General features: G+C 36.1%; 1 protein-coding gene across 1 annotated transcript; it reads left to right on the forward strand.

The window, feature by feature from the left end:
- Window positions 1–2,090: 2,090 nt before the first annotated feature.
- On the forward strand, window positions 2,091–20,199 carry LOC129257490 (histamine N-methyltransferase B-like). Its single transcript, XM_054895820.2, has 5 exons — window positions 2,091–2,406; window positions 7,647–7,851; window positions 9,278–9,453; window positions 12,592–12,754; window positions 15,229–20,199. Exons 1-5 carry the CDS (start codon window positions 2,296–2,298, stop codon window positions 15,660–15,662), a joined length of 1,089 nt encoding a protein of 362 aa, XP_054751795.2. The 5' UTR covers window positions 2,091–2,295; the 3' UTR covers window positions 15,663–20,199.
- The last annotated feature ends 528 nt before the right edge of the window (window positions 20,200–20,727 follow it).

Here is a 20,727-nt window from a genome sequence, read left to right on the forward strand (position 1 = left end):
CCACTTTGAAAACCGTTCCGCGGCCCCTGCAATTCAGTTCCATACAATCAACGATACTGAAATCTCTGAATTGTAAACTGGAATACAGTTACACAGGCCTACTTCAAAACATGATCTGATAAAATTAAGAAGGAAATAGAGACAATTTGAGGGGTTATAAAGTGAATAATGGGGACAAATTCGGTTTCAAATGTAACTTAATTGGTGTTGTTTTTATCATCCATCATTTTTATCACCACACACTTTCCGAACTTTTTACACTGTCATGGTTAAGTGAGCACACTCGAAAACTTGGGAATTAATACTCAATTTACTGCATAAATGTATTATTTTCCTAAGAATTTCTCAGGATCAGTTGAATTTATGGACAAATAAGTGGTGGATCAAGAATTTGAAAGTGGGGAGGTGCCGAGAAATTGGGGGAGGGGAGCCACTAACATTTTCCAATTTTAACATGTTTTAACAAGTTACAGAGGATACTACCATAAACCCCTATGAGAGGATGCGTCATCACAAAAAGAATGTGCTCACTCAACCATGAACATACGTTATCAAAATTGTGTGTGGAGTGGCTAAACGATAGATAGTAAAACAACTTTAACGCCATAAAATTCACCAAAAAACAACCTTTGCCCAACTTTGTATTTACATAATCTGAAAAACGACTCTTTTGACTTTCAAAAATGGTCATTTTTAATTCAATATTATTTTGATTACTCATGCATGACCCAACCGATCAATCTCATTTTCCTTCAGGGGTTGCCAAATGAGTGTAAAAAACAGCCTACGAAATATTATGTCTCAAAATTATTCCGTTCGAAAGTTACAGCATTTTGATATAAGAGGACTTACTTTTTTTGTTGTGTATATATATATATAAGAATTTCGTCTTTCTCTCTCTCTCTCTCTCTCTCTCTCTCTTCAAAGTTTTATTGGTTCTAGAATTGTGTGGGGGGGGGGGTTAAATGGAGAGCAAATCTACCCCCCTGCTGTTTAGGCCTACAGTTAAGACACCAAGTAGATTTTTTTTGTATACAGAATCTAACTTCTCTCATCTAATCTGGAGCAAATGTGACTATAGGGACCTAATGCATAAAAACATAGGGGGAACTGCGCATCTGACTAGTCAGTATATACATACATTTTTTAATGTGAGAGCGAGCGAATCAAGCAAACACAAATGTAAATTTTATTTGCGTTAAGGACGTTCCACAGTTAAAATGAAATCTATGTCATTTTCACCAAATTTTGCACGGATTTCCTTCAGAACCTAAATATTAAAAAAATTCCAAAAAATAAATAATGGGTTAATGTGCTTTATTTTTTGGTATCGTCCACCAAAAACACCAAATTGACAGTTACGCAATCAAAAGAATAGGGCAGTTTTAGACCTCATAAGATCACAACGCTGAGTTTAAAACTTTATTACTCACTTTAATAAAATCCACATAAATTTCATCAAATTTTACAGTCCAGTTCATATACCGAAGATTGAAAATTGATTTATATTGATAATCATTTGCTATTTTAAGGTTAGAAGCACATTCATTCAAAAAGGCTCGTTAGTCATATTTATATATGGCACGAGTCGAGAAACCGGGTATGTGTCTTTGTGGCTTTTTTAAATTGAAGGATTTTTTTTATTTTAATGAATCATAGGTCCACATATTTCCATTGTCTCTTTGAATGGATAAAAGTAGAGCCAAAATCTGGGTCGAGTGCGACAGGAATGGTATGGCCCTTTTATCAACTAGAGTATTTGGCAAGGACATCGTATTAGTAAACTTAAAATCAGATATTGCATTGAGTTTCCCCTTATAAAAATAATAATCATAATTGTGTTCGGGTGATACAGATCTAAACACTCTGCAGTAGTCGCAATTGAAAGCTTCCATCACCCTACGGCCCTCGGGTCAGGAGCGAGTTCAAAGATATTGAACAACTCTTAGAGGATGGATCTAATCCCTAACACAATGACCCACAATCCCGCGCTAATAGCATTCGAATTACACTCCTACAAATCACTGGCCCATATTTTTAGTCAGTATACTCTCAAGAAATGTCCTGCATGGAATCTAGGCACATTGAGTGAAGAAAGGACATCTTCAAGTAAATATAGATTATTCGAGCGCTTATTTCACATTGATCAGGACAGCCTTTTTTTCAAAATACTCAGATATCATTGCAATTCTTCTTCTTCTTTGAAAAGTGAAGCATCGACATCACGGGAGAAGGGGATGCTGTTTTATACTGGTATCAAAGTGAAACAATTTATGAACATTGTTGCGACGTTTGATGTTCTTTTATGTCATGGATCAGGAATGTTTAACTTGTCGAATGGGTTATCTAGGAACTGATCTCGTTACTGAGGAGAGAACCAGCTTGGAATTAGTAGATCCAGTAATAGTAAGTTTATGCTCGACGCACTCTGATTTTGGCAAAGAGGTATTTTTGGTTGGTATATACTGTATGTATGTCAATGTTTATTTTCTGTTTGGGGTTTACATTCACTTCGAAAAAATGCACATACAAATGAAATTAAATAATTATTCGATGGGCGAACGACACAATAGCATGATTTTAATAAAAGAGGTATTTATGATGGACTTTATTTCCTCTCTGAAGAATAACATGATTTCGGGAAGTTTTGGATTTAAAAGTGAACTGGAAAGGGTCTGCTGTTAGAGAAGTATTGTAACTGAAGTGGCTGCCATTGGGGTAAAACGTTATTATTATTATTATTACTATTATCATTGTTATTATTATTGTTGTTACTATCATTATTATCATTATTATTATTATTATTATTATTATTATGAGAGATAACAATCAAAATAAGGAAGCATTTTATGCATGTCTACACTAAACCTGTATGTAAATAAGCAAGTCCACCGTTATTATCGACCAACTCTGTAATTGGTCGAAAAGTATAATATAGACATACTAGACTTTCGTTTTATTCCTTAGCATGATGGGGATAGGGTCAGAAGTATTTTACGGACTTCCGAAATCTATCTAAAATATTGTACAATGTTTTGCTCCACCTCACCCCTTTTCTTCCGATCGGTACAGACCCCACAAACCTCTTTCACCTCCTCTCATTTTCCCGATAATGGGTCAGATGCATACAAAGTAGCAATTGCTTTAAGCACAAGCAAGTGCTAGCCAAGCAAAAGATCGCGCCTCAGCAATTGCTTTATTTCGTATGCATAACCCTTTTATTGCCTTCAGAAAGCAATTGCTAGCTAGTCTGCTGTGCAAACCTTCTCTCGAGTTAAGGGTCTGAATGTGCAGCCTATACTCATGCCTTATGTGGCCCTCTCGCTCGCTGAATTAAACAATAAGTTTTGTACGTGCTAGTCTTTGCATGGAGACACACTTATTGATCAAAGTTTCAATCAGGGTCTGTGCCTGCAATCTTGTTAACGGTTTTAACAATAGCGACGTCACGCTGGTGCGAACACGATTCACAGAAAAGACGGGGGACAGGACTCGAAAGCAAAGGAGTTGCAGAGCAAATTACCGCTTCTTTCATAAATTTTTTTTTTTTTTTACTAACTTGTTTCATTTTAATACATCTATGTATTTGACATTTGGTTTGCACCTACGAGGAAGAAAACATGTTCATGTAGGCTACTGAACACCGTTAGGTTCTCTCTCAGGTGCATAAAATGATTAAAAAGCGCGAAAGCCCTGATAAATGCTCAAGCTGCTCCGACGGAGCTTGAAAAAAAAAACCAAGAAAGTGCTTAAACGCACAAGCATTTTAATACACTTTTAGCAATATAGCTTAATCGTCAAGGAAATGCGAGCAGTCAGTTAGCGATAACTCGAACTTACTATCAAAAGAATTTGATCGCTCATCTTTATGCATACGGAATTGAATAAAAGCCAAGCAAAAGCCTAGCAAATACAAATACTATTTTTCATGGGCGGAAATCCCAGGGGGGACGCGTCCCCCTGCCATTTTGGAAAGGGGGGGACATATAATATCAAATGTCCCCCTAATATTTGTGGTCTTTTATTATGGAAAAAATACATAATTCAAAATCGAAATCATACACATGTATCCTCGAATTTCGAAATATATATAAACAGATAGTTTTTGTTAAGAACTTGGATAGGAAAAGAAAAGGTATACCGGCCTGACTATTCTCGAACTCGCATCTAGCCCTATTATGCCAGCCAAAGAGTGATGGCATTGATGACATCGATGGCCATTTCTAAGTTCATAACTAATAAAAATGACGAAAAAAAGAAAATCGCCATTGGATACTTATAAGTAAATTTAGTGCATAGATGGTAGCCGAGAATGTTCCATACCCAGTGAAAACATACCTTTGTTACTAATCCAATTCATTTTTCCTTTATTCCAAATTTACTTGGAATATAAGGAAATTTTCAATGTTCGCGTTCTCAGTAAAAAGAATAGTTTTCATGAGTTATGATTAATCCTTCACAGTGAATTTTAACTCTTTTTATTTCCCAAAATTTGTTTTTAAATACTCTATTAACGAGACTTTTATATTCCATTTTTACACAAAATTCCTGCCGTGGGAGGGGTCATCATAGCTAGATCAAGGGGGCGAAGCGGCGGCCCTCCCCCTGTTGGCGGCGCAAAATAGGAGGGTGAGGAGAAAAATAAGAAGATAGGACGAGGAAGAAAATGAAATGATGGAATGGGAGGGGAATAATTGGAAAACAAAAACTTTCAGGTCATAGTATATAAATTAAAAAAATCGCTCGCGCTTTGCATTAATACACAGTCATCTCTTTATTTCAAAACCTGCTTAATTTTTTTTCACTCCTTAGTTCGAAATAAATCAAATAAATCAAATAATTTATTTAGGAAGATATCCATCTTTTTCATAATTTGTAGGTTTAAATCTTGAAAAAAAAGATCGCGCTTTGCAATCGCATTGCTTATTGAGATAAACTGCTTGTTCTTTATTACACAAGTGCTTGAAAGATCCAGTTTTCAGATCTGAATATAAAAAATCATTTCGCGCTTCGCGCTCGCATCAGTAATATTATGGTTGACTCAGATACTATCCTGTTTATTGCTATAAGGTGAAAAGAAGATGACTTTTTTGGTCGGAAAATAAAAAAATCAGGATACGCTTCGCGCTCACATTAATCAAACTTTAATTACATAGCTTCACTGTCCTTGATTGTAAAATATGCTAATAATACCAATTTTAGGCAGTAAATGACATACCTTCAGCACACACTTCGCGCTCGAATCTAATATTGTTTAGTAAAATTCCTATCCTGTTCATGATTGGAAAAGTGTTACGATTGTCAATTTTTTAGGTTGGAAAATACAAACTTTCAGCTCGCGCTTCGCGCCCGCATTAATTGTTGAAATTCCTATCCTGTTCATAATTTTTTTTTGTACTAAGAATTTCAAGTATTTAGGTTGGAAAATCAAAAATTTCACCTCTTGCTTCGCGCTCGCATTAATTGTTTGGATTCCTATCCTGTTCATATTCTTTTCAAGGTGCTATGAATGTCCAGTTTTTAGGTTGGAAAATCAAAAACTTTCAGCTCGCGCTTCACGCTCGCATTAATTGTTTAGATTCATATTCTTTTTAAAGTGCTATGAATGTCCAGTATTTAGGTTGGAAAATCAAAAAATTTTCAGCTCGCGCTCGCATCTATTATTTACTTAAATTCCTATCCTGTTCATGATTTGAAAAAGTGTTACGAATGTCCAGTTTATAGGTTTGAAAATCAAAAACCTTCAGCTGTGTCCCCCATACCTTCAACGAGAGATTTCCGCCCATGCTATTTTTCATGCATCTGACCCATTATCAGCTAATTTTAGTTTAATGTCCGTCCGACTTTGGTTTTATTGCTGAAAAAAGAAACAAAGCCTATTGCGCAACGACGTATGCATGCAATACCGTTTGCGCATGTGCAAAAAGCGGTTATTATTACGCAATACATGTGCGCAAATTATACAGGGAAAACATTGTTCATAATAATAAGAAACCATAAGGCTAAGCAATTTATAAATTTTCATTCATTTCAAAATGAATGACATAACTAATTACACTGAACAAATAAATAATTTTAAATGTGCGAAATAGCCGATTACGAAAGAATAACAAGCATTTCTGGACTGATATATTACGGTTACCAAGATGATACATCAGCTGAAGGAAGAAACCATGTATGGGTAACCATGGGAAACGTTTGCCACAGCAGTGCATGTGGAAGTAATGGCTGTTCTCTATGTGATGAGGTAAGGACAAATATTAAAATTATATAAATATTTTTATTCTTCCTAGGTATCTGGACTCACTTTATGATAAAACCTTTTTGTGCTTTAATTGTCATTTCTATCAAATTTTCATTTTGCATTTTTTTTTACCTTGGATGAAACTTGCAGTGAAATTCAATTATGCGTGGCGATAAAAGAAATATCTCTACAAAATCCTTTAATATATTGATCCATTGACATAAATTGCGTAACATTATGATTTCAAAATTATCATCATCATCATCACCATTGTCATCATCATCATAATCATCATCATCACATCACCACCACCACCACCATCATAATCAGAGTGTATAATGGGTTTTACGGTACACTTTCTTTCATGGGCAATTGTTGGCAATTTTAATCAGCATTGTTGCAATCATAATCATCATCACCATTATCATCATTATTTGTTATCGTCATCACCATATTCAACCCCATCTAATCATCACACCACCATCATCACCATGCTCTTCTTTTTAACATAATCTCACGCAATGTCAATAAACTTCAGTATGCTCAGAATACAGCTGCCAGGGTTTTAACCGGTACATCAACATATGAACACATTTCACCAATTCTCCAAAAGTTACATTGGTTGCCAATCCGGAAGCGTATAGAATTTAAAATACTTCTTCTCACTTGGAAAGTGTTAAATGGTTTGGCACCAACATATCTACAAGACCTTGTCATGCCTTATAGTTATATATACACCAGCTCGTAGCCTAAGATCATCACACCAGCAACTTCTTAAGACTCCCAAGACACGTGTAGCATATGGTGCGCGAGCTTTCTCTGCCTCAGCACCTTTTCTCTTGAATAATTTGCCGTTATATTTAAGAATGATACCATCACTGGAGACCTTCAAATCTAAACTGAAGTCTTATCTTTTCTAACAGTATAAGTTATTGGCACTTTGACACTCATCCAAACTTTCTTTCTTTCTTTTCTTGTGCGCCTCGGAATAGAATATTTATAGATAGATGGCGCTATATAAATGCCTATTAATATTATCATCATCATTATTATCATTATTATAATTACTCTTATTATTATTTTATCATTATCATTATTATCATCATCATTATTTACTGATACTTGCTATGTTTACCTTATACGGTCCCTACAGCCCTTATGTACTTTCAATCTTCTTTTTTTTCGCGTAGAGATTTTCCATAAAAGATGGTGATAATGATGATAATCATGATGAAGATGACGATCGTGATGAGGCAGGTCGATGGTATTGATAATGAGGACAAGGGGAAAACGATAGCAACGAAGTGAAAAACTGACTCGTCAATACTCTGGCCCAGTCAGATTGATCAAAATTTTAGTCATCGCTCAAATAACAATAATTTTTATGTTTTTTTGTTTATAGTCGAGCCGACGTGACAGCGGTATGACCACGATCAAGGAAGACCACTATCTCGATGCTTTGACGGAATTCATACGACGATGTGACCAGGAGGATGTGATGTTAGCCTGGATCAAGAATAGGTGCCCCAATATCTTAAATGTGCTTCCCATCGTAGAAAGCTCACCAAGTAACCCTGTCAGGGTAATTGGTGTAGGATGCGGGAACGGTGAGTATCGTAATATCGTTAGTGAATCGCAATTGGTGTGACAAAAATATGTATACCGTTCCCCAACCAATAAGTTACAGTTTGTAATGTAAAAAATGCCGTTAAAACAAAAGTAATTTTTTTTTGGTGTCAATTTTTTTTATTTATTTTAGTTTGGAAACCTTTTTTTTTGCTTGCTTGTAAAATTTTTCCTCGGGAAGATGTGCCCCCCCCCCCTATTTGGAAAATCCTGTATCCGCCCCTGTTACACGCCTTACATCCCGGCCCCTGCCCCCAATATGACGACATTTCTACCCTTTATCACATTTCAAAATTTAAAAAATGTCCTAATTTCCCTAGGTAATGGAGGTTTGAACTATTCACAGTTATTTCATCAAGTTCTGTGATAATAATTATCAATTTTGGTGTCTTTTTGCAATCCCCTACCATCAATAGTCTTAAGCATGAAGAAATAAGTTTTTCAAATAACGAATAGTACACAGCAACGGGACCCTTCTCAGACTGTTTGAACTGTGGGTTTGTTTTGTAGACATTTGCCAAAGGCTATTTAGTATTCGGCCTTCCTTCTCATTTCTCATATTTGTTTAATTTTCAACGTATTTTTTTCTTTCCCATTCGTATCTTCATTCAGTAAAATCTACCTACGTCAATCCAAATTCCTTACCCAAAACTCTTCAGATTTATAGATAACCGGTGACAAATTTTATATTCGCCTCTGTTAAAGCGGTATTCGAACAATTTTAATCTCACTTTATATACTTATAATATCATATATCGGAGATTTTGCTGATTATTAATTCGAGATGAATATTTCGTATATTTATATTTCTCGGCCTATTGTTAAATTGTTTTCTCGCCAAAGGCTTGGCATAAAAATGTCTTTCAAAAGTTTGTTGTCCATTTGGCCGCGTCGGATGTAGACCTTGTCTACCAAGTTTCACCACCAGGCATTTATCTGATGAGTAATTCCTCATTTTGAATATTCTTTGACCTGATGTGGAACACTGAAATGGAACAATAAAATTATTTCTATTTAAACCCCCGCCAAATAAAGGAATTCTGCTTCCGGAAAGGAGATGGAGGGGGATGAGTCAGCCCAAATAATGTATCGCTTACTTTCTGATTATTATGATATTAAAAATCCTTATCTCGTTTTCAATTGATCGAAAATTACATTTTTTGGGTACATTTTACAATTGATCATTATTGAAAATCTGATTCAGTTGTTCCCCACAAAATATGATATACTCATGTGCTTTTAACAGCCCTACTAAAAGAATATAGTGCATTTTCTATATGTAAACAGGGGAAAGTTCTAATTTATAAGATTCAATTTGATTAGAAAGGTAGGGCTTTCCATTATCCACTATCGCTCAGTGTTGCAGAACATTAATGTCTACGCTTTATATCATTTACTATCGGATAGGTATAATGGATATGCAAGTTCTACGAGAGATGAGTTCGTTGAGTGCCTTTACACAAGAGATCGCCATCGAGCCGAATGATGCCGAACTTCTCCGATTTAAGGCGAGGATAGAAGAAGACGAAAAACTAAAATCGTTTGCCTTCGACTGGATACATGCGACGACAGAAGTTTTTGAGGTAACTAGCTCCGATCTACGTCTATGAACTTACATTTTGACATTGATTACATTGTTGTCAAGTTTTATATGGAAAGACTATAATTGTTTTGACCCATTACCCATTATATGACAAAATTGAAGATCACATCTATCTTCACAGAGGCCTGATTTACTATGAGATCGTAATCATAATACTCTATACTGACATATACTGAAAACCTGACATTTTCATGATCCTTCTAGTTGCGAAACATTTAACATATCCGTTCATCATCGCATGAGCCTATATAACATTTAGCCAATTAGCCACGAGTGTTGATAGTGTTTGGGAACTAGGTCTCTTATTCAATTTCTATTTGCAGATACGGTTGCCTAAATCGTAAGACAAATAGCAGAACAATTTAGTTTCACATTGTAACTTTCCTGTCGGATAGGTGTGCACACAAACCAATTTGAAGTTTATAAAAGGAGGGGGATTATAGGTGTATTGCATAAATGGCTATTTTTTGTTAGCCCCCCAAAAGAGAGAGAGAGAGAGACAGATAGAGAAACCGACTCATGCACCGCAGCCCCTTTTACACTCAACATAATGCAACAGTCGGGTTGATATATTCAAGCCCCAACCACAAACCGTGCTTCTGCTTTGGATCATTTCTGATTAAATATTTTGACCGGGGATTTTGGTGTCGAGGAAAAGAGTTCGTATACATTTGAACGTAAGGTGCACCCCTACCAACCCCCCCCCCCCCCACCAACCCCCCCCCCCCCCAAAAAAAAAAAAGTCTCTACATAATGTCTAAGATCCGGGAATTTTATGACATTTTTTGTTTTGTATGATGAAATCCACTATAATTCTCATTATCGTACAGATTGATGTGGGAATTATTTATTTTCCACAAGACGCATCAATATTGCAAACAAGGAGTAAAAATATTATTTTTCGACGAATAATCATTATTGCAATCTAGTTTGTTTGAAAGCCCCAAACCTCATAAATTTATCACTGTATTTTTAAGACGCATGTAGATTCCTTTTGTATGACATTTTCGAAAGCAAACAAGAGAGGACATTTTGTCATTCGCAATAATCAAACATACTTTCCTTCCTTCTTTCAATTCTGTTTCTGTTTCTCTATTTGTTTCTGTTTATGGTAACTCTCGTAGGAACACGACAGGACAGTGTTTTGCTGGTAAACGCCAAGCTGGCATAACCAATTACCTATGAAACATTTTACCTCAAGGTTAATCAGTTAATTCATTTATTTCGCATCAATAAAAAATAAATAGTATAAAATTTACATTCACAGATTAAGACCGATGTGTGATATCACATTGAATATGCGTTTTATCCTGATATGTAAACGGTGCGATTTTTATGTGTTTTAAGTCTTTGAAAATATCGTTAGTAGGGAGTTTCCGAAACACTACTTAGACGCTTTCTGGAACGTAGATAATCTATTGTCAAAAGCCCTTCATGACAAAGAAGCCTTTGTCGAAAATCGATGAATCAATGGACTCTGGAAAACGACATATTTGCATTTTTTGTCAGCTCCGAAACTTAGGACGATCTGCTGTCCCGGTTCACAATTTTTTTGGCAAAAGCCTGTAAGATTTGACGGGCATTTTTAATAAATTTGATGTGTTGTATCCCCGTTCACAGTAAAAAAATTATACAACGCTGTTTACTATATGAACCTTACAGTAATTGATTAAACAGTTTAAACAAGTGTTTAAATCTTAAACAACAAAGTTTAATTTTCAATATCTAATCTTCACTAAATTAAACATGATTGTTTAAACGGTAAAACAAATACTGTAAGGTTCATATAGTAAACAGCGTTGTATGAAATCTAAACAGCGCTTTAACCATGTTTACTGTGTTTATTGTAATTGCGAAAAGAGCTTATAAAAATTTGCCGATCACTGCCGCTTACAAAATGCAATCTGAATAATTTGTCTACTGTATTACCTATGTAAAGGTTCGTTGAACAGTTGTACTCGCTGCGAAGATATTGAGAAGTCTGAAGCGCACTTTATCGTTTGTATTTGTAATTACTTGTGTTTATTTCCATCATCGATATCTATCAACCTCTTTTCTTTCCAATGAAAGGGGCAACACGGTTTTATTTCGTTCCATGAAAATTAAGAAATTCAAATTACGAATCGTCTAGGTTTTTTTTTAAGAAACAGAGAAAATGGCAGCCAAGTTGCGTTTTTCCTGGCATACCCCTTGCTTTTTTTTCTTTGTTACTGTTACTCGCAATTATGAAAAAAAATCTACATTTTATTTACCGATATGAAAATGATACAATACTCAATAAATATCAAGTTTAGTTGTTCAACCTGATGTCATGACAACAACGTATTCCGAGATTGAATGTGAATGCCATGGGCCTTTCAGTTCAACCTTTTGTTCTGATAAGTACGCACGGCGCCAATCGGGGAAATGTCATGCTGCTTTCCGACATAATGTTCTAACATCGCTCGGCCCTAAAGCACAAAAGGTCTATATGTGTATTATTTTTCCCCTTCATACTTTTTTAGATCCCTATCTATCGAATTTTACCTGAATTCATACGACAATTTAAAGCATTTGCAATCTAATCTGTCATTTTCTTTTTTCCACAAAGCCCACATGTAATGTTTTTTTTTTCAATTTAAAATTAGGGTATGGCATCTTTGTTGTTTTTCCTCTCCTTGTTGTTTTAAAGATAGTATACGTTTCCGTTTCGAAACAAAATAGCAAGTTTTTCAGTTTTTTTTTCTTTCCTTTGTTTGATTATTTGCTTTCTTGCTCTATCATTTCTGAAGACAACACTTTGGAGCGTTGTGGCCCAGTGAATTAGTCTTCTGACTTTGAAACAGAGGGTCGTGGGTTCGAATCCCAGCCATGGCGTTATTTTCTTCAGCAAGAAATTTATCCACATTGTGCTGCACTCAACCCAGGTGAGGTGAATGGGGGTACCCGGTAGGATTAATTCCTTGAATGCATGAGCGCTGAAAGGCAACTCGAGCTAAAGCCGGGGTAATAATAATAATAACATCGCGCCTTGGAATAGAATATTTCTAGATAGATGGCTCTATGTAAATGCATATTATTATTATTATTATTAACACACCAGTATAAATATATTTTAAAAATCTTTTTTCAATTTCAGGTAACTATGAATCAACTTGTCGCAGAGGGCGCATTCCCAAAAGTTCATTTCGTCCACATGTTGCAGATGTTGTACCATGCACGAGACATGGAATCTACCATTACTAATTATTACAAGGCACTGCTTGATGGCGGAGTTATGCTCATTACGATAGCTTCAAAAAGTGAGTATTCAAGTAGAATGAGATTCATTCGTTCGCCTTCGATAAAAATAGAAACAAAAAAGTTAATGATAGTATCAGTACACTCTGGGAGTATTCAGATCAATGGAGTACATGTGTCATGCTCATCGTTTCACTTTCTTTCCTCGTTTTGACAAAGTTTAACTATGAAAGCAATTTGATAAAATAAGGGCAACCATAGGCTTTTCAATAAACGTCAGTACATGTGGAAGATAATGTGCTTCACTCTGAAATAACTGCTCCTCATATTACTATTATACGTACCCCTTCTCATAATAGGCCCTGTACCGAATAAATGCGCTTTCCTCTACACGGTAAAACTCTGTTTAAATGTTCTATACATAAACAACACCGTTTACTGTATTAACTTTACAGTAGTTGTTTAAACAAGTATTTAATATCTAAAACAAAAAAGTTTGAATTGAGACATTTGATATGCAATAAATTAAGCGTAATTTGTTATACTGTTAGATAACTACTCCAAAGTTCATATAGTTAAAAACGCTGTATAAATTTTTAATCAGCGTTTTTACTGTGTGAAGTAAAGCCCCATAATAAATTCTAGTCACTGCTTGGGAAATTTCGAAGCAATGGCTGCACGAGATTGCACTGTAGTGTATTTGCATGAGGAGCATAAACTGCATGTCTTATTCTAGAGTCATGTACATTATCAAAGATCAAGGCCATGAAAAGAAAGGAATCCTTCGGCCCCAGAGCATCATTAATTTGATACCGGGTTTTTTTTCTTATCAATTTGCGGCATATTTTCAGGACATTTTTTTATCTATAGTCCTTCTAAAAGCACAAGAGATATCTGAACGTGTCATTTTCAACAAATTATTGGTATGCTTCTGGTACTTTCTGTCCGTGGTTCAAGCATTCTCTTCTATCCCTCTCTTTTTTCCTCCCCTGAACCATTTTGAACATCATTCAATTTTTTTTAAACATTCTTTATTGCGATTTATTATGTAAAATAAATGGAAAACATTCATAACAAATGAGGATAAAAATTTAGTTCTTTCCTCATGGTTTATTTTACCACCATTTTTAATATCCTTTCATTTTTTTGTTAGTATTGTTACGACGGCTCGGTTTGTCCTACGAGTCTCGCTATAAGACTTTAATGTCGAGGATGGCCAGAGCTTAATTAATACCGTGGAAGCGAAATAAAGGTCACTACGCATGAAATTAAAGTTCAGTAGTTTATTACTGTTCAAAACGTGATATAGGTGCAATTGAATATGTGAGGATGATAAATCAATAACTCCAGTGATAAAAGAAAAATAACTGAGATAACTCCGAACGATACTGGAACAATTATAAGAACTTAACTTGTGATAATTCTGAACTAGACTTAGACTCAGACTAAACTTGATGAAGACTAAACTGGAATACATGTAAGACTATGCTCGGATCAAAAACTAAACTTAACTGAGATGCTGCTCTCTTTTTATACTGCTCTTTCTGGACATGGCATGGAGGTCATCCACAGCACACAGCGAAAACCCAGATTCAGAGAGGAGAGAGAGAGAGGGAGAGAGGATAAATCATTCCAAACAAGGATAGGATAAGGTCAAGTAATAGAATAAGCACATAACGACCGATTCAATCCACTGACCACAATGTTAAACTAGGAGTTCGGACATTAGGAGTTGAGGGGAGAAGTCTTTGAAGGGCAGGGCAAAGTCGGAGTGAGGAGAGATTAAGCGGAGGGGATTACTGAACATAAATGTGTAGCCAAGGTAACAAACAAGAACGAGAGTTTCTGAAAGTAGTCGCAAGGTTAAAGGTCAAGTCCACCCCAGGAAAATGCTGATTTGAATAAATAGAGAAAAGTCAAACTAGCATAGTGTTGAAAATATCATCAAAATCGGACATAAAATAAGAAAGTTATGACATTTTAAAATTTTGCTTATTTTTCACAAAACAGTGATATGCACAACTTGGTGAGTCAGTCGATGTTGTCCATCACTCACTATTTATTTTGTTTTTGTTGTTTGAATTATACAATATTTCATTTTTTATAGATTTGACAATAAGGACCAACTTGACAGAACCCTAAAACTAAAAAAAAAAACTCACAGAGATCATAGGTTAGGTCAGTCATCCCATGGCCGTACACAGAGGATGGGGGCTAGCTATACACTACCCCCCCCAAAAAAAAAAATAATAATAATAATAATAATAACTTAAAGTGTGCATGAAATTCTTCAGTTTCTCTTTAGAAAATGCAAAAGCACCCTAATGGCAAGCTCGGTCGCTTCGCTCCCTTGCTTTTTAATTTCTTTGAAAATTGTTGTGCATCTTACCCCCCCCCCCCTCCCCCCGGAAAAAAATTCTGCTTACAACCGTGGTCATCCCCCCGACCATGAACACTGATCGACACCCATGATGTCAAGATAACATCACCAAATGTTTGATTTGATGCTTTGATTTTTTTTTTGCGATTATTACAGAGAATAACGATATGTTCAAGTCTTTCCTTGACCTCGAGCCAAAGCGGAATAAACAAGCCCCAAAGAACAAGAAACGCTACAGTGATGACGTCACACGTGTCATGCGACGTCTGGGCCTCAAGTATGACATCGAGAACGTCATCTACCATCTGGACATCACGGAATGCTTCAAGGAAGATTCCAAAGGTGGCAAACTTCTTCTGGATTTCATCTGCCTCACCAACGCTGCTCAGGTCTACCAAACGCTGACGACCTCAGACAGGGACCGACTGATGAAAAGGCTGCTGGACCACTGCGAACAGCATCCCGACGGCCGGGTTACCGTCCGGCTAAGCTTCGATGCCATCGTGGTGGCAAAGAGCAGTGAGCAAACGTTACTAGTTCCATCTTCAGCCGATAGCAGCGCGGATGAAAACAAAATGGACGCCCAATGAAGTTTATCGCCCTCTATAGTCTAGGAGTACCCATTTTCGGATATGACCGATATGTATATTTTGATCAAGTAACTTATATATTAGGCTTTACCCGTGTAACATTGGCTATCCTGATCATCGTTATATTTCTGATGGTCACGGTTGAGAAGGAGTTTGTCATTTGTATTGTAGTAACTTATTTTGAAAGGTTCGTGTTATAGGAAAGGGATACATAACCAGTTGCTTGTTATGTAGAGAACAAGTCTTGATTATTTAATGAACGATATAGGATGGAGTATTAGCCTGCAGTAGTCACGTGGTTGGATTCGAAGTAACTTACCCTAGTAATACGTAGTTTAAAAAGTATGAAGAATCAATCCACAAAATAGACCCTATGCCATTGACATCTATTAATACATTGAAAATCAGGGCAGCTGTTCATATTTGTGTGTCTGTTACAAGAAAAAGAGGCTTTGTTTTATATGTATTCAAAAACTTTGGTTACTGTGTCATTGATGTTAATGTAAGTTTTTTTTTTCTTGCACGCTGGCAACCACTGTAATCACTTCCAAAATTTAAATAAAGGTTGAAGGTTGATTTTATAGATTTGGTGCTTTGGTCCGTGCGAAATTTACGACGAAAATTAATTATTCGAACTTGCCACTCTTTACTCCGAATGGTACTGGATAATAACCACGTATTTATTCAAAGCTGCGCGGAAATCAATATTTTACCGTAAGAGATTTTTAAAAGGTATGAGTAGCATCTTAAACGCTCTTTAAAATAATGCCAAAATATCGCATTCCAGACGAGAATTTGAATTCGTATGGAAATACTTTAGCTGAATGTATATACCAATCTTCTCTTTGGATTGTGGTATGACTTTTTGAAATTTAACATACATTTACGGTGCTGATATTCAGCTGTACAATCAATCTAGGGTTTTTACTTTTTTATTTTATATTATAGTAAGTAAAGTGTTTTTAGTCAGTGTATCACTCTTGGTCAGCGAAGATGGATGTCCTGTCATTTTAGGAAAACATGTATCATTTTATGTACATTTAGATGAATTTTAGATATAATATAATTTATTGTTTATAATTATGTTTACAGGGTCAAAGGGTAAGACATTCGAATGTATATAGATGAGATCATGATTTAGAATTAGTTTTGACGAAACACAGTAGTACCGCGCGGACAACTGTTTGATCATTCATTGAGGAGGTTTTTTATAGGGTTGTATACTTAGATAATGATTTTATTAAGAAGTGCCAATTAGACACTTTATAGTTTCTCAAGACTTTTGATGAAATTTGACTGCAATTCCAATATCATCTCTATTTCAAAATACTATCAATTTCGTTTAAAGACTTTAACAATAGGATATTCATCTTCTTTGGCCTGTCATATCTTGTTCTTTTGGGAAATCATGATAAACTTTACTGATCTGCGCATTGGCCAAGGCTTAAATGAAACATCTTCTGTTTGTCATGCCACATGGGTGTGCTTCATACAGTGGCTTAATGAGCCAAAATTTGGAGAGGGGGCGAATGTGGCGTATAGGGTTGAATTTATGAAAAGTTGCGAGCGAGCGAAGCGAGTGAGCAAAAAAAATTATTACAAAAATCAAATTTTGTGATAGATTTGACAAAAAATTCAGAGAATAATGTTATATTTCACCCTTCTTTCAATTTCTTTCCTTTTCTCTTTTTTTTTCTTAGTTCCAATCTGTAAGCCAGTGGCTTCATTAAACAGTTGAAATAAGTTACGAGCAACCACAAATAATATATATTTAAGATGAACGGTTCATGAAGGTTTTCAGCACTGACAAAATCATTCGACATTATCCAACAGTCAGTAAAACTATCAAGAACTGTGCTTCTAAACAAAGAAAATATTTCAGATCTGTCAACTTGTAAGAAGACGAAATTATGAACCCCCCCCCCCGTGTATATCTTGTTCATGTCTGCACGACATACTTTATAAAACAGCACTCTGTTGAAGTTTCGTGTTTGTATCTCCTTGATTAAAAGGGAGCTAGGCTGTGTTATCAACCTTAAAATAGTCGAAATAGCTTACTTTAGAAGATATGCAGCATCATAAGAAAATTAACATAATTTTGCTTATTTTCCAAGTTTCCAATTTCTGCGTAAGCTTTAATTATTTCTCAACTAAATTTAGTATCCCCTATTTCAAATGTGGATGCTGTGTTTCACATTTGGTTCAATTAAAAATGGTAAATCTAGATAACTGGAAATTAGATAGATTAATCTATGAAGATATGATATAAATTATCTTGTTGCATTGTCGTATGAAATGAGAAGAATATCATTCAATAGTACACTCAAAGTTGAAAAGGTTTCGGTACCTTATGATTATAATGAATAATTAAGGTGAAACTTAGCATTCTGGGGTTAAACATGGTTTAATATTATCAGAATGGCACACAAAAGACGTAAAGTTTTACAACTTTTGAAAACTACTCCATGTAGTGTGGCATTTGACGTATTTGATAGCATTTTCAACGTAATGCAGAATTTTCATTTTTTCCTTAGAGTGTCTGGAGATGTGATGTTGCTTATCGAAGACTTATTTAGAAGTTTTTATTTATAAACTATTAAGAGTACTGTAGTCAATAAGCCTATTTCTCTTTTTAGTTATTGAACTTTATAAACGCTTCTTTGAAAGGGACTTAAATTTTATTACATGTATTTGAAGAAATCCCCATCGACAGGTTGAAGGTCAATCAACAGTTATATATTTACGTCCTTAGCAGTGTTTTATTTTTCATCCAAAGTCAACTGATCACTGACAACAGACGATCAGGCCTTTTCAATTTCAATTTTCAATCTCTGTAATTATAGAGTTCGATTGTTGAGTACAATTTGGAGAATCCAGTTTCCATTTTTTATTTGCTATATCTAGCAAGCCTCAAGCAAGGCAAGCTTTTAAGTTCCAACGAGCGAATGCTGACGAGAACATTATCTGTATTATGTCAGTAAACAGCGCGATGTTTGTAGGAACTGAAACAGTACAGTTGACTCAGTAAAAGTAGCCTCTTGTCGAGGCCCTGGTGGCTGCTTCCCGAGCGAAGCGAGGGATTTCCTAATTCGCGAAGCGAATTAGGCCTTGCGCTCTGCTTCGCGCTCTCCCTTGCTTTATTAGCCATGTTTGCTCGGAAAGCAGCCGACAGGCCCTCGACAAGAGTAAAAGTAAAAGTGACTGTCACACCGGAGGCTCATTGCAGAAAGAGTTGTGATCAAACGTAACTTGAATTTCAACCAATGAAATGCCAGTAGTAGGATCTTGCGACCAATTAGATGTGCGTATCAGGGGCCGCGGAACCGGGGGGGCTGGGGGGGCTTCAGCCCCCCCACTTTTTTCCAAAATCGTGTACAAAAACGTAAAATTTACCATATGATTGTGATTTTTAGCATGGTCAGCCCCCCACTTTTGGCTCAGCCCCCCCCCCCCCACTTTGAAAACCGTTCCGCGGCCCCTGCGTATGATGGACTTGTGATTGATTTTTCAAAGTTACGTTTACACGGTAACCCTTTCTAAAACGGACCTCTTGACGTTTTTGTCTAGTCTTCAAGCACAGACCCTTGGTTTTCACAATACCCATAGTTCATAATGCAGAGCCTGAAGTAGTAAGACTAGATTCACTATGTACTGTGGCTTGCTCTACTTGACACAGACAGAGCCTTGGCGTCTAGTCTTCATTCTAGACCTGCTATTGGCTGAATTGTCAAATACAAAGACGTTACTACGAGTATGTGCTTGCAGACTAGCTTAGTCTGTGTACGACGACCTTCCGTACGTGTTACATGCAGTTTTCTCTTATATTCCTATTCTTCATATCAATCATTCCATTTTCATATCAAGAATTGTAATTTGACAATAAGTCTATATCAAGTATTTGAATTCTTTATAATAAATTATTTCGTGTTGTTAAAAAGAGGCAATTGTTGATATAGAAATTGGATCAAGAATACGACTTGTCATAGCCTAAACGTACGTCGGCACACGTAGACAAAAATGTTCAGGTGTGATATTAGCATATTTTCGCGAACACTCCGCAGATATGCTTTCCACAACGCACCAATTCCTTTGAAAGTGGAAGGGTCAAATCATAATGGACCGGGATAGCAGATTCGGACCGGACGAAAAATGGCAAATATGCCGCTTGTTCCGAGTCCAGGAGGACACTGCTAGTTTTAATCACCAATTTTCGAACAAGGGTAGTGTTATCATCATCGAAGGGCTTTTAAAAAAAAATTATCTGCGTTATGGAACGCGTCTGCGCAGTGATTGCGAAAAGGCCCTATTTCCATTAGATTCAGAGAGGGGTAGTATTTGACCGATGTCGTTATTGCTCCGAGTCTTTCCTGATATTTTATGTAAGGACAATGTCTTGTATAGCTAATATTTAGTCGTATCGTATGAAAATATATCTAAATCAATGTGTACATGCAATATTACCATGGTTGTGGAACTCACAATTTTATTGAGCATTTTATTGAACATTTTATCGAATAAACAATTCTATTTATGTGAATACGTCTATGGTTGTTAGTATTTTTTAACGGATACTCTACATGATATCATGCATGCCATTGTTACCAGGGGCAGATCTAGGATTTTCCCAAAGGGGGGGGGGCACATTTTCCCGAGGAAAAATTTGACAAGCAAAAAGAAAAAAAAAGTTTCAACCGAATATTACAGACATTTCGTCCACGAAAAAAATTTGACAAGCAAAAAAAAAACTCTCAAAAGGGGGACGAACTTGTGTTTACATTAGAAATTTTCTTTGTGCCTGTCAAGGGGGGGGGGGGGGGGCACGGGCCGGTTTTGCCCCCCCCCCGGATCCGCCAGTGGTTGTCACACACGGCAAAGTATAAACGACACCTGACATAACTTTAATATTTGATGTCATTGTGTGAAAAGAAACCGGGTTAAGAATAAAGGTAATAATGGCAATAAATCCTACTGAAAGTCATATCAATTATTATTCGTTACAAAAGAAGAAGATGTATGGGGGTGTATGGGTGTGTGTGTGTGTGTGTGATATTGTGTGACATTCCTT

This window comes from Lytechinus pictus, chromosome 3 (genome assembly GCF_037042905.1).
Source record: "Lytechinus pictus isolate F3 Inbred chromosome 3, Lp3.0, whole genome shotgun sequence".
Lineage (NCBI taxonomy): Eukaryota > Metazoa > Echinodermata > Echinoidea > Temnopleuroida > Toxopneustidae > Lytechinus > Lytechinus pictus.

Bases quoted from the DNA above. Each gene is read 5' to 3' on its own strand.
- LOC129257490 (XM_054895820.2), top strand. From the start codon at position 2,296: ATGTTCTTTTATGTCATGGATCAGGAATGTTTAACTTGTCGAATGGGT. The intron at 2,407-7,646 runs GTAAGTTTATGC...TTTTGTTTATAG, and splicing joins AATTAGTAGATCCAGTAATA to TCGAGCCGACGTGACAGCGG. The intron at 12,755-15,228 runs GTGAGTATTCAA...CGATTATTACAG, and splicing joins CATTACGATAGCTTCAAAAA to AGAATAACGATATGTTCAAG.